This window comes from Cervus canadensis, chromosome X (genome assembly GCF_019320065.1).
Source record: "Cervus canadensis isolate Bull #8, Minnesota chromosome X, ASM1932006v1, whole genome shotgun sequence".
In the NCBI taxonomy this organism is placed as follows: Eukaryota; Metazoa; Chordata; class Mammalia; order Artiodactyla; family Cervidae; genus Cervus; species Cervus canadensis.
The window spans coordinates 61,931,716-61,944,211 of record NC_057419.1 but is presented as its reverse complement, the minus strand read 5'-3'; the positions used below and the strand labels follow the sequence as shown (position 1 = coordinate 61,944,211).

At 55.3% G+C, this 12,496-nt stretch overlaps 1 protein-coding gene and 1 non-coding gene across 3 annotated transcripts; both read right to left on the bottom strand.

Annotated features, from left to right (window-relative positions):
- Position 1: 1 nt before the first annotated feature.
- On the bottom strand, positions 2–7,597 carry LOC122434429 (melanoma-associated antigen D4-like). 2 transcript variants are annotated; one of them, XM_043457780.1, is made up of 13 exons: positions 7,444–7,597; positions 6,263–6,473; positions 5,091–5,924; positions 4,523–4,729; positions 4,351–4,414; positions 4,031–4,110; positions 3,538–3,629; positions 2,762–2,841; positions 2,631–2,673; positions 2,158–2,220; positions 1,076–1,190; positions 332–762; positions 2–147 (listed from the first exon to the last, which is right to left on the bottom strand). In XM_043457780.1, the coding sequence occupies exons 2-13, from the start codon at positions 6,470–6,472 to the stop codon at positions 138–140; spliced, it is 2,229 nt and encodes a 742-aa protein (XP_043313715.1). In that variant the 5' UTR covers position 6,473; positions 7,444–7,597; the 3' UTR covers positions 2–137. The 2 variants fall into 2 exon arrangements, with proteins under 2 accessions (XP_043313715.1, XP_043313717.1); XM_043457782.1 differs by having other exon boundaries at positions 6,263–6,503; positions 7,444–7,557.
- LOC122436217 lies at positions 1,441–1,567 on the bottom strand. The gene has a single exon (XR_006267972.1). It is a non-coding gene; the product is annotated as a small nucleolar RNA SNORA11 (small nucleolar RNA).
- Positions 7,598–12,496: the final 4,899 nt, after the last annotated feature.

The following is a 12,496-nucleotide window of genomic DNA, read 5'->3' as shown; positions in this document are numbered from 1 at the left end:
CAATGAAAGCAGGAAGGGCATAGAGTGCGTCATCTTGCATGCCATCTTCCACGGACAGGGAGAAGCGGGCCTAGAGTGCTCTGTCAGGGACCGGGCAGCGGAGGCACTCTGGCTCGGCGGGGGACTGCCGCAGCTCTTCAGGGCTGCCTGGAACCAGGAGACACAAAAGCCGGAGTAGAGGTGTCAATGCACGTGAGGGACAGCAAGGACAGACTGAGGGTCTTGTCAGGCTCTCCTCGTTCCCTCAGGACACCCCAGGCCTACCCCTGACACCTCCCAGCCCGTCCCCACCCCAGCCTCCAGAGTCCCGTGTAATGACCTCCAATCTTACTGAATCCAGGAGAAGAAGCTGGCACTGGTTCTGGCGGCGTTTCTGGTCCGGATGGTGGAGCTGGTGCTGGGGCCATCAAGCATGCTGGCGCTGGCCGCGCCATTGGTGCCACTGCTGACACCAGCCCTCCAGGTACCTCTCCTGTTGGCACGGTTGCTATTCAGAATGTACTGATGGTATCTGGCCCAGAAAGCAAAGGGGATCCTGGACCAGGCGTCGCCAAAATCTCCGTCCTCATCCCAGGTCAGGAGCTCCACCTGGATATCATCCCAGCTCCACCGTCCAATCAGAGCTTCCTCCCCGATGTTCATCTGGGCCCTCATCTGGGCCCTGGCATGCTCCTCAGCCATGTCCACATCCATCGTCTTGAAAGCATCATCCACAGCCTCCAAGAAATGAGCCCTCCATTCCCGGGGGTCTCGGTTCTGATACTGCGATGGAAGCACAGCAACCGTGTGAACACTTACCCCCACCTCGCTCAGCACCCACTTCCCGCCTTTCACTCACTTAAGCCCTTTGTGAAACCATGTTAAAGACCCACACGACTGAAATTGGGCTCCCGTCATTCCATGCCAGACCTGGGATTTCACCCCGTCCACTCCCTACAGTCTGTGAACTGGTATCAGTGACTTGGGAACCTTGCTGGGCCTTGGCGCCCTCCCTAGACAAAGGGCGTCAGGAGGCCGGGACCAAGACACAAACCAGGTATGGGAAGGTGCAGCCAGAACACAGGCTCTGCCCTACCTGGGCGATGAATCTCAGCACCCTCATCTTGCTGGTCTCATGGCAGGCGCGCAGACCCCAGAGGAACTCATACTCGGGTGGGCTGCTACTGGGGACCTTCTTGTATTCCAGGTACCTGCGTGAGAGGGGACAACAAACCTCTGCTCCCAGACAGGCACACCTGTGGCTGGCTGCTCCAGTGCCTCCCAGGTAGTCCCTTCCCAGCCCCGAGGCTGCAGCTCAGCTGCTGCAGGAGGCCTGCCCTGGCCCCGCAGCCCCTGCCCCGCCTTCCACACTGGCTCCCAGGGTTTCTGCCTCCTAAATGCAGGGGCTCACACCCCTAGGCCACTGGTCCTGCCCAGTAGCCATGGGGAGGTGCAGGGGGCACGTGTAGGGTACTTGCTCAGAGGAAGGCCATGAGTTTTGTGCCCCTTGTCACAATAACCCAGATTCCTGTTGGGTCTGGTGTAAGCAGGAGCCATTGCTTCAGGCTCCATACTCTGAGCACAACCCACCATGGGGCTTGTCCGCGACCCGACTGAACCCTGGGAGAATCCATCCTAGTAAACGACTGTATGGGAAGAAACAGTCAACCAAGAGTAGGGGGCTCCACACATACTCCCAAACATCTGTGAACGTGTGTTTGTGGGGCGGCAGGGGTGGGGGTGGGTGGGTGAACATGCACACAGGGCCTTTGTGAGGGCACAAGAGATCTCCAAGCACTGATGATGGGGCGAGCCTGGGCCAGAAAACCAGCAGGGCCAGGCTCCAGGCCCAGATGGGCCTTATTCCAGTCAGGGCCATGATCAGGTTTCCACTCTCTGAGTCCCAGGCCCCCGAGATGGAAAGCCAGGACACGGCCTACAGGGCAGGTGCTGAAGGAGGTGGGGGCTGTACCGTCCCACCCGGTGTTTACAGACCACAAGTGCTCCCTTTCCCCAGGCCTCCCTGGAATTGTCCCCTCGCCCCCCACCTTCGCATCCTCCCACCCCACACTCACACCAGACACCCATCCCTCTGGTGTTAAGACGTGGGCCGGGGGATGACTTCCTCAGCCAGAGCAGCACACGAGGAAGGCTTGAGTGGGAGGCAAAGATACTCACTTCTGCTTCACAAAGTCCTCTGTAATGAGTTTCCTCAGATCGCCAAGGAATGGGTGCCTCACCCTGAGTGCAAGGAAAGGAACGCATGACTAGAGAGAGTGGCAGTGCCTGGGTTGGGCAGGAGCGCTCCCAGCAGGACTGAGGGCCTCCTAGCCTGTGAGGCGTCCTCACGGACACCTGGGCTGGCAGCAGAGGCCAGGCAGCCACTTGTCAGCAGTGCCCCAGGGAGGGGCTGGATGGAGCCCCCAGGTTCGATGGTGTCTCTGAGGTCTCGTGTGGGAACAGAGAGGGCACACGGGGCAGAAGAGGGCTCGAGGTTCAGGACCATTTCCCCATGCACCTTGGTGGACCCTTGATGCTCTCCCTAGTCCAGGATGCCACACCCCACAGAGACCGCTAGGCCACTGCAATCCTGGGGCCTCCTGTGCCCAAGGACACACTGAGGAGCGGGAGCCAAGAGACCCCAATCATACCCGGGGCGCAGTCCCATCTTGCGCAGTGCCTCCCAGAGGACAGCTGTGAGAAGAGATGAGGTACAAGAGTTTAGCAGACGGAGGGAGGTGAGACGATGGGCAACCCCCCAGCTGCCTGTCCAGCCACTCACCCTCGCTGGCGCGGTTGCCGTTCATGAAGATGACACCCAGAATCACCAAGAGGAGACTCAGCCTGGGAGTGTCCTTGGTCCTGAAGGTGTAGAAAGAGGGATCCTGTCCAGCAGCCATTTGCCCAGGTGACCACAGCCGGCTCACCCAACTAGCCTCTCCCACACTGCTGGGCTACAGGGCAGTTCCTCCCACTCTGTATGGCTTGCTACTGCTGGTCCAGACAGTTCCTTCCTCGGACTGAGACTGAGGCCCTTCATCCATCAAATGTGGATGCTAACACCTCTTCCCAGGGCTCTGTCGAGGATGGGGTTAGGCGGGGAGCAGAAGATTGGCAACCCTGAGTCCAGAGGCACACCCTGGCCTTCCCTGCCCTTTGCCCACTCCATCTGGAGCATGACTCCACTGGAGACCCCCGCCCCCCACTCTCCCCTTTCCCTGCCCCCTGCCCGAGGCCCACTCTGCCAAGCCCTGGCCGGGACCTTAGCAGAGAGAGGCAATCAAGAAGCTTGCTTTCCAAAAAAAAAGAGAGAGAGAGAGAGAGAAGAAGCAGCTTGCTTTCCTAGGGAGACAGGGGCGGGGAAGGGTGGGCAGGGCTGAAACCTGGAGAGCCGCAAAGCCTCGCCCCAGGCTACTTGCCCCTGCCTGCCCTTAGCTGCTCAGCACTGCTAACTCAGGGTGGGAGCCATGCTAGGCCCCCCAACCCTACTTTCCCGTTTCTCGAGAGGCGGGGGCAAGCACCACCAAGGAAGACCACCGGCCTCCTGTGCTTTCTCACTTTCCCAGGAGGCGGGCTGACGAATCCCGTGTGCAGACGAGAATGTACAGGTGCTCTTCCTTGTCAATTTCCTTCAGGTGGATCCCGAACTTCTACAGTGGGGAGAAAACAGAATGTGAGATCAAACATCCATGCTGGGGGTCCTGCAGGCGATCATTTGATTCCCTGTTAGAACTCTTTCTTGGCGGGGAACCCCAAGCCCTGGGGGAGGAGGGAAAGGAGAGGCCATGGAGGAAGTGCCCTGTGGGAGCACCGACACTGGCTGAGACAACGGGAGTCACCTCAGGAGACCGCAGGCGCTCAGAGAGCACGAGCGGGAGGAAGGAGGAGAGGAGGCTCGCAGAGGAAGCTCCCAGGTGCAGAGGCCAGGGAGGGCTTCCCTCCAGAGCACGCAGTCCGGCCCCTGGGCCTTGAGGGGATGCAGATGGGGGGAGGCGGGCAAGGGTTCCCTGCTGCTCCTGCTCCACAGAGCTGCCCCCGGCCCCGCACCCACCTTTTCCAGAGTGTACGTTGCTCGTTCAATGATCTCAGGGAAGTGTTCGTCATACTCTCGGATGACATCCTTCAGCATGTCTGCAGGAGGGGAGGGGTGGGCAAAGCACCAGGGCTGAGCAGCAGCCACAGAGCTACAGCCTTTCCGTCAGCCCTGCTGAGGGGAGCACACTCAGGACCCCACACCGTGCCAATGGAGCCATCGGCCAGGCCTGATCTGTGTGTGTGTGGTGGGGAGAGGGCATCTGGTGGGGGGCCCACAGGGCAGGGCGGTGGGAGCGGGGAAGGACAGAGTTCAGGGAGGGGGCAGAGGCTGCCCACCTGAGCGCTTGATGGGGATCTTCTTGTAGTCTTTAATCATCAGATATTTCACCAACTTATTTGCCTGGAGAAGGAAGAGCACACGGGGAGATCAAGGCGTGGGTGACCTCAAAGAACTGGCCCGCAAGGGAGGGTAGGAGGGAGATGGGGGAAGGGCAGGCTTCCTTCTTACCCTCTCTTGCAGAAGGGTCACATTGCGGGGTGGCAAGCACAGCACGTGCCTTGAGGGTACCTGGGACCTCAGGGCCATGGGGGGCCGAGGGGCCATCTGAGGCCGCGCGGTCGTCAGCAGGGGCTGCGATGCCCTCCAGGTCGGTGGGACCGCAGGAGGCTCTCTCTCCTCCTCGCTGCTCTCATATTCGTCATCCAGGTGCTTGGACTGTACCATTAGACAGAGGAAAGACTCAGGGCGACCAGGCTCCCTGTGCAGAAGCGCCTGGCACACATCTTAGCCAGAGCAGGTACTTGGAAATAAGGGTTGTAGATGACACGCGGATGACACGTGCCCAGTGCTTACTAAGTGCCAGGCACTGAGCCAACCGCTTCTCCCTCCAGCCCCGAGGGTAGGGACTACGTGGAGTAAAAACATGCTGGTAAACTTGGCTTGGAGAAACAAGTACCAGCTGAGAGAAGAGGGAGGGGGAAGAAGAGGGAGAGGAAGGGAGGGGAGGAGGCAGAGAGCTGAGAGGGCAGAGAAAGCAGGGGAGCAAGGAGGGTGGGAGACAGCAGGGAGGTCTCACCTTCTTTGTCCTCTTGCCTCCCATTCTGGCCCAGGGCTCCGCACTCTGCTGAGAAGTCGCAGCTGCACTCTCAGGCTCAGGGATGCTCGTGGCCATCTTGGCCTTGGCGGCAGCTGCTGCCACAACATTCTGAGGCTCCACCCAGCGGGTCTTGGCGAGAGCCTTCCCGGACTTGGTCGTCTTGGGCCGGGTGGCCGCCCCCTCCCCGGTAGAGGCTGCCTGGGTGCCCCTGGAGGCAACACTGGGGCCCTCTGTGGCAGCCTCTTGGGCCGGGGCAGGTCTCTTGGGGCGTGGGAAGGCCATGCCACTGACACCTGCCGGCTGGCTGAAATCAAAGGCGTCCTTCTGACCCAGGAAGGCTGTCTTGGGCCGGGTGGCATCCATCTCACTCGCACGCGAGGCCTGGGGGAAAGCACAGGCCGTACTAGGGCCCTCGGCCGCAGCTTCCTGGGCCTGGGAGGATGTCTGCGGCTGCGAGGACCTTGCCGGAGCCCCAGGGGCAGCCATCTCGCTATTGACTAGCATCTGGGAGCTGTGCGGAGAAGCGACGCTTGTCTCAGGGGTGGCTGCCGGAGCCTGGGCAGCGGACGTCAAGGGCTGGGTATCGCCTCCTGACGCCTGGTGTGTGGCCACCGGGTGGTGGTTAGTGACCACCTGATTGTAGGTGGCACGGGCAGCAGTGGCAGCGGCCCGAGCAGCTTGGTTAGAGGCGGCGGCCCGGGCTACGTTGGCAGCACGGGCAGCCGTCTCATTGGCAAGTGTTTCTGGATCCATCCGAAATGCCTCCAGCAGAGTTCTGGCCAGCACAGGGTTTTCCAGTTCCCAGGGCTCATTCTGCAAGACCAGGGAGGGGAAGGGAGGGCAGGGCAGAGCAGGGGAGGAGAGGGGAGGGGAGGGCAGGGCAGGGCATGGCAGGGGAGGGGAAGGCAGACAGCTCTACACAGATAGTTCCCCCTGTGTTGGCCAGCCTCCGACCAGCACCCCGCCCCCCCCCCCGCCCCCCCGCCCCCCCCCCCCACACCGGCTTCTCCCAGTAGGAGAGGGAAGGTTTGGGTAAGCTGGGCAGTCCTTCCCCATTCAACCCCAGCCCTCATCGGCCCCCTCCTCCCATCCTCCCTGACGTCACAACAGAGAAGCCCCAGGGCTAGCAGGTGGCCGAGGAGGGGCCTCACCGCTAAGATGCGAAAGCCTGGACCCAAGCTCCCAAAGGCTCTGAGGATGCGGATGTCAAAGCTGGTGAGGGCGCCGTAGCCTCCGAAAGCACCAAATTCTTCATAGTCGTTGCCTTCAACCATGTCTTCCTCCCCGACTTCATCACTACCCTCGTCCATGTCTTCAACGTTGTACCCTTCAGATTCCTTGCGGTAGCTTCCCTCTGCCATGCTGGGGGTCCCAAGGAGAAGAGAGCTCAGCCTGAGAGGGATGAGGAGGCCTCTTCAGGGGGAGGGGGCGGGATCCAGCAGGAGGCGGGATCTCTCAGGAGGTGGAGGGCTGCAGTCACAGGGTTCCCAGGCAGTGTAAGGTTGGGGCGGGGGTGAGGGCTGCTGGGATAGATTCCCTCCGAGACAGAACCCTAGCAGAAGGACAGAGGAGGTCGGAGGAGACCCTGCACCGAAAGGGGAGTTTAGGTCACACAGGCTCCCCAGACCAACGGCTGGATTGGAACAAGGGGTGGACTGGCGGGCTTGGGTCCAGAGAGTCCCATAAGAGATGCGTTGAGAGAGGGGAAATAAAGCGCCTCGATTTAATGGCTGGAGCAGGGGGCCAGGATGCTGGGGAGGAGAAGACTTGAAGAGGCTCAGACAACGGGGACCGCCAGAAGCTCTGGGAAAATGAATCCCAGGGACCCGCTAAGTCGCAGTGGAGGGGATTCAGCTGATTCAGGTCTAGGCTGGGCTCATACAGGAGCGCTCAAGATGGATGGAGTCGGGGGCGGGGCGGGGGGAGGTCCTCGGTCTAGGTGAGGCTCGAACTGGAAGCGCTGGAGGTCTCAAAGGCCAGGATCGCAACTCGGGGAAGGGGGCAAAGCGGTCAGTTGGGTTACACCGATCTCAGAATGGTTGGAGTGGGGGTGGGGCCTCCGCGCTAAGGCAGCTCAGCACGGAGCACACGCGTCAGTTAAAGGTGTTCAGATGGTGGGCTCCGGTGTTAAGCAGGGCTCGAATCGGGGAGCCTGGGTCTGGTGGCCGTGGTGGGGGGCGGCTCCTTTGTTGGCCACGGGTCTAATGGGATTCAAGTTCTGCGTGCTTGGGCTTTGTTCACATCCGGGGGCGGGAGTGGGGTGGGGAGGAAGGGCACAGCGTACCCGGTTCCACTTGCCCTCTCCCGGTCCTGTCTGGGGCTGGATCCTTACCTTCCCTGGGGCTCCAATGGCGTCCGTCCTCAGCACCAGGAACCCCGCAGCCGCGCCCTCGCCTACTGCTGCCAGCACAGCAGCTCCCACCACCCCGCCCCTTTTCTCCCCGCACCCCCCACCCCCCGCGGCTGGGCAGCCTGCGCATGCGCGGACCCCTCCAGCCGGCCCGCTCTCCCAACAAAAGCCTTTTCCACCAGGTCCCCTGTGCGCATGCGGTTCCGCCAGTGGGTGGGCGGGGTGGGTTGGGGGCGTTTTCTCCCTCCCGCCAGATTCCGCTCACCGTCAACCCCTCCGCCCCCGCGACACCGACCGGAGACGCGGGCACGCACGCCCTGTATTGCGGTTCCAACCCATCCATCATATACCCTCAGTCTCCCCACTTTTGCACACTGCTTCTCAGCCCTGCCCTCCCCCTTGCCTCTAAGCTCCTCCGGTGTGGTCTGGAATACACTGAGCCCTGCTTCCCCAGCATGAGTGACCCCTAGGTCACCAATACAGAGGTCTCTAGCCCGGTCGGTAAGTGCAACAGGAGAAATGGAAATGGCGAGAGGACAGCAGTTCCCTGTGCGTTCTCCTCCACTGTCCATCTCTAGGGCCCCCAGACACACTGGGAACATGTGCTTCCCCAGCCACTCTTCGGGCAGCTTGTGTGTGCTGGGCATTATCCTCCTCTCACAGCAACCCTGGGAGGTGGATGTCAGAATCCCCATTTTACAGATCAGGAAGCTGAGGCACAGACAGACGCATTGCCGTGAACTCACTCGACAAGGCCACAGAGCCAGTGAGGTGACAATGCAGTATTAGGGCTTGGGTCTTCCTGACTCCAAAACCCGTGTTCCATTAGCACTGGCCCCGGGGACCGAGGCACCCTCCCCTCTTCAGTTTGAGCAGCAGATCCACTCCACCTCCCCTGCCCTGTCAACATCTGTCCCGACAAACCGGGTTTCTGTTCTCTGAGACCTAAGCTCATGCTCTGCATCCCAGGGGGAACAGGTAGGGGTCCCCAGGCCCACCCCTTGCCTGCTCTATGTGGGTCCATCCAGGTGTGCGAATTGCTCCTTGGGGTCCACTCCCTGCTCTGACTGTCAGGCCCCTTTGCTGTGAGTGGCACAAATGGACTGTCCCTGAGGCCTTCCTGGTGCCCGCTGGAGCGGCCAGGACAATCAGGCACTTGTGTGTCTGAGTCGTGGCAAGCCCTGATTCAGAGTAAATGTTTGGCTTGGTTCCTTCCACGGCTGGGGCCTGGGACAGCTGTGGTCTTGTGGATAGAAGCTCTCGGCTGGACTTCCAAGTTCCAGGGACGGAGTGCTGGGTCAGTCTGTCCCTAGTTGTCTGAGCCCACTTGGGTCACTGGACATCCCTGAGCCTGGTTTCTCAATATGCAAAATGGGAAGCAAAAGGAGAACTTGCTGGTGTCCCACCCAAGGGCGCACATGCTCCACAATGACTGAAGAAAATGCTATGCTCCCATTTCAAATTGCACCTCTTTTTTTTTTTTTTTAAACAAACAAACATAGTGGACTTTTATATTTGTTTTTATATCAACCTCTCCAGGACCCCTGTGTCTGAATGGAAGCTATTGCTAGGACCAGAGCTTTTACTCTCCAGTGACCAACATCAATTCTGCTTGGCTGGATGGCTTTCCTCAGCTGTTGCATAGCAACCTTCCCTGTCAGCTAGCTGCTTGTGTCTCTCAGCCCTTCTTGTGTAACACGTTTCTGTACGACGTGACCAGACCTTAGAAGTGAAAGTCTTGAAGAGCCGCTGTGTGCTAATAGAAAATGCTTTGTTCCCTTCTCATTTTGAAACTGTGCTTTTTTTTTTTTAAACAAAATCCATAGTGGACTTTTACACTTGCTTTACTTTATTTTTATTCTTATTTTTTCTTTCTTTTCTTTGTTTTTTAAATGGGGATGTAATTGACATTGAAGATTACATTGATGTCTCCACGTGGGTGTCTCAAGGGCTCCTCACAGTGAGTCTGTCTCACTGTGGTATTGGGATAGCCACGCCTCCCACACACTCACATCCCCCATCTCTCTTGTTTTTAAAACTCCTGTCTTCACAGTCTCAGTACATGGCACCATGATGCACACGGCTACTCACTCCAGAAAAGGGGAGTCAACTACCGCCACTGCCAAACTTTTGTCATACACTGCACCCAGGTGGGAGACCTCTGCAGCTCTCCAGCACTACCTCTCTGTGCAGCTCTCACCCCTCCATTACTCCCAGAATATTCTAGTCACATTGGCCTCTTGGAATTCTCAACTCTGTCTCCTTCACTCATTGAGCTCTGTTTGTGTTCAGTCTTTCTGTGCTGCAGCCTGGGAACTCTATCCAAGCAAGAAGTTGGGGTTGGGGGGAATTGGACAACCCAGGGGATCACCTTGTTAATTTCCCTTATGTTGGGGACCCCTTATCCTGTGTGGCTCATGGTGCCATGATGTAAAGCTTTATAACATTTTTGATTTATAGATGTTTAGGTGGCAGAGCAAATCAGATTCCTGTTAATTCATCGTGGCTGGAAGCATGATAAATTTTTTTTTTTTTTACATTCAAATGTTTTAACTGTGATCTATGCTTTTAAGATGTATCCACTCTGCTATGCATAGTCTAATTCTGTCTACGTGACCCGCAGGAATAACACATAGTGTGTATGCATGCCATTTTACTTATCTGTTCCCCCAGGGACAGACAATCATATTTCTCATCTAAGGTAATAAACATCCATTCAAGATTTCTCAGCAGGGGTTTGTCATATTGGGTTTCAACGGTCGCTTTTTAAGAAAGAATTTTTTGAAGAAAAGTGGAGAGACTAGTAGAGGGGCAAGAATAGAAACATCCAGAAACCAGAGTATCTGTTGTTCCATCATACTGATGAGAAATAATTATGAGTTGTACAAGGGTTACCAGGGAGATTATGAAGCCTGTTCCCTGTCGGGAGCCGTTATGGGAGGTCCCGCCCGTGACGAGCTCATGAAGAAAATACTGGGCAGGCAAGGCCGTCCGGGACCCCATCCATGAGGAGGTCACGAGGAAAATACCTGACAGGCAAGGCGGTCTACGATAAGGGACCATCCAGGTTGGCCTCGGCCTCTACTCTACCCTATATCCTCCCCCCTTTTCTGCTGTTGTTCTTATTTGCCCTGCTGCAGATTCTTGTGTTGCCTGCCGAGAGCTCTCCTGCTCCTCTTTCACTAAATAAAGACCAACTTAAAAGCTAATTAATAAATCTCCTGGATGCTGGTACCCTATGAAGGGGTCAGGGATGAAGGAAATGCTTCCATTCAAACCCTTTAACTGGCATTCTGGCTTGTTTGATAAATGTGTGCTCTCATTGCACAAAATGCTCATGATTGTTCTAAACATCCTAAGCACAGTACGCTAACAAAAGAAACTATTAAGCATAGGCACCTTCGCGGGATGAGAAAAGCTCCACAAATATTATAGCCACATATATGCCTAATAGAAAATAGTTTAGATAGAGATTAGCTGGTGACTTGCAGGTAATTAACTTTTGGACTAAGAGCCTGTTTTGTGCCATATCTGCTGTTTTTGCAATCCTTTGCATTTCTGTTCTGTAAAAAATGTAATCCTATCTAGTTCCCTTGGAAATGACACCTAATAGGAAGAAAATAGATTAACCACAAATAAGACAGGGTCGGCTACTGAAGTTGCTTAAAGTTGCACCAGGTGCAAGCCATAAATTGTCAACAGGCCTGAAAGCCAAAAGATATTATACATAGAGATTAACCATAAAAAAGGCCCTAATAGGCACAGAGCCCTTTGGGGGGTGAAGAAGCCCTATTAAAGAATTCAAAAAATATTGTTTTAAAAGTGGTTATTAGATCAACGTTTGATTGATGTTAATGTGCTGAGGTTGTGCAGTGGAAACTATTGTTAATATAGTTAAAGATATAGTAAAATAAGAGTTTAGCCCTAGAGTAAAAACAATAAGATAATTGTTAATTTTAAACCAAGAGTGCTAAACAGGGGCTGCCTCACCAGAGCCACAGAGTCTTTGTGTGTTAAACTTTTTAGATAAATTCAGCTGAGAATTTCTGTGAAAAGACTGACTTTTATGTTAACAAGATTGTATGTCAATTATGTTACAACTTGCTGTACCATGAGACTGCCACTTTTCTGTTTTCTGCTAACCTCAAGGCCAGAAGATAATGTACAAAAAATCTATGGGAAAAGACTCTCATAAACAAAAATATACAGAGCACACCTGGTTTCGTGAAGGACAGGCTGATATAATGTTAAACTAAGTCTGTATGCTTATCTGCCCCTTAGAAATGTACCAACTTAGGGTATAAAGGCTACAGTGAAAAATAAAGCAACTGCCAGACTCTGCTGCACATTCCTGGTCTGGTCTCTTTCTTTCTCTCTCTCTCTCCCTCCCCCTAGCAGACTTGGCCCTATCAAGGCCGGTCCTACGTGTCTCTCTCTCGCCGACACCGTTAATCCTGAGGGTTCCCCTGGATCCTGCTGGGGCTGGACCCCGGCAGTTCCCCATTTGTTTTGCAGTAGAGTTTTGTTCTAATTGGTCTTACAGTATTTTTTTCCTTTTCTGAATTTATATCAATATGACAGTGCTCTCTGTTAAGTTTGTAATATCTGGCAGTGTAAGTATCCATCCTGGCTTGTAATTTTTTCCAGTGATTGTTATGCTTTAATATTGTATCCAGTTTGCTATTGTCAACTGTAAATTGTCAGTTGCTGTGAACACTTGCCATCTACCTCTACAAGGATTAAATCTTGTGTTTCTGCAGCTGTTGACCTTCGACATGTCCTGAAGTAAGTTCAGGTTGGCAATCAGAACAGAGGCCCTCTGTGCTTTGGGAAAACTCCTAGAACAGGTCTTCAGATAGTTAGGCATTTTCACAAGTTGATTTTATGAGACCAGTCCTTGCATCTTCTCATATCTAGAAAAGCTCTAAATCTCTTCATCTGACATCAGCTCCTCATGACCAGCAGAAATCTTTTGTAAAGATAAGTACTTGATTAAATGAAGTCCCCTTTCACCAAAATCATATATATTGACCCT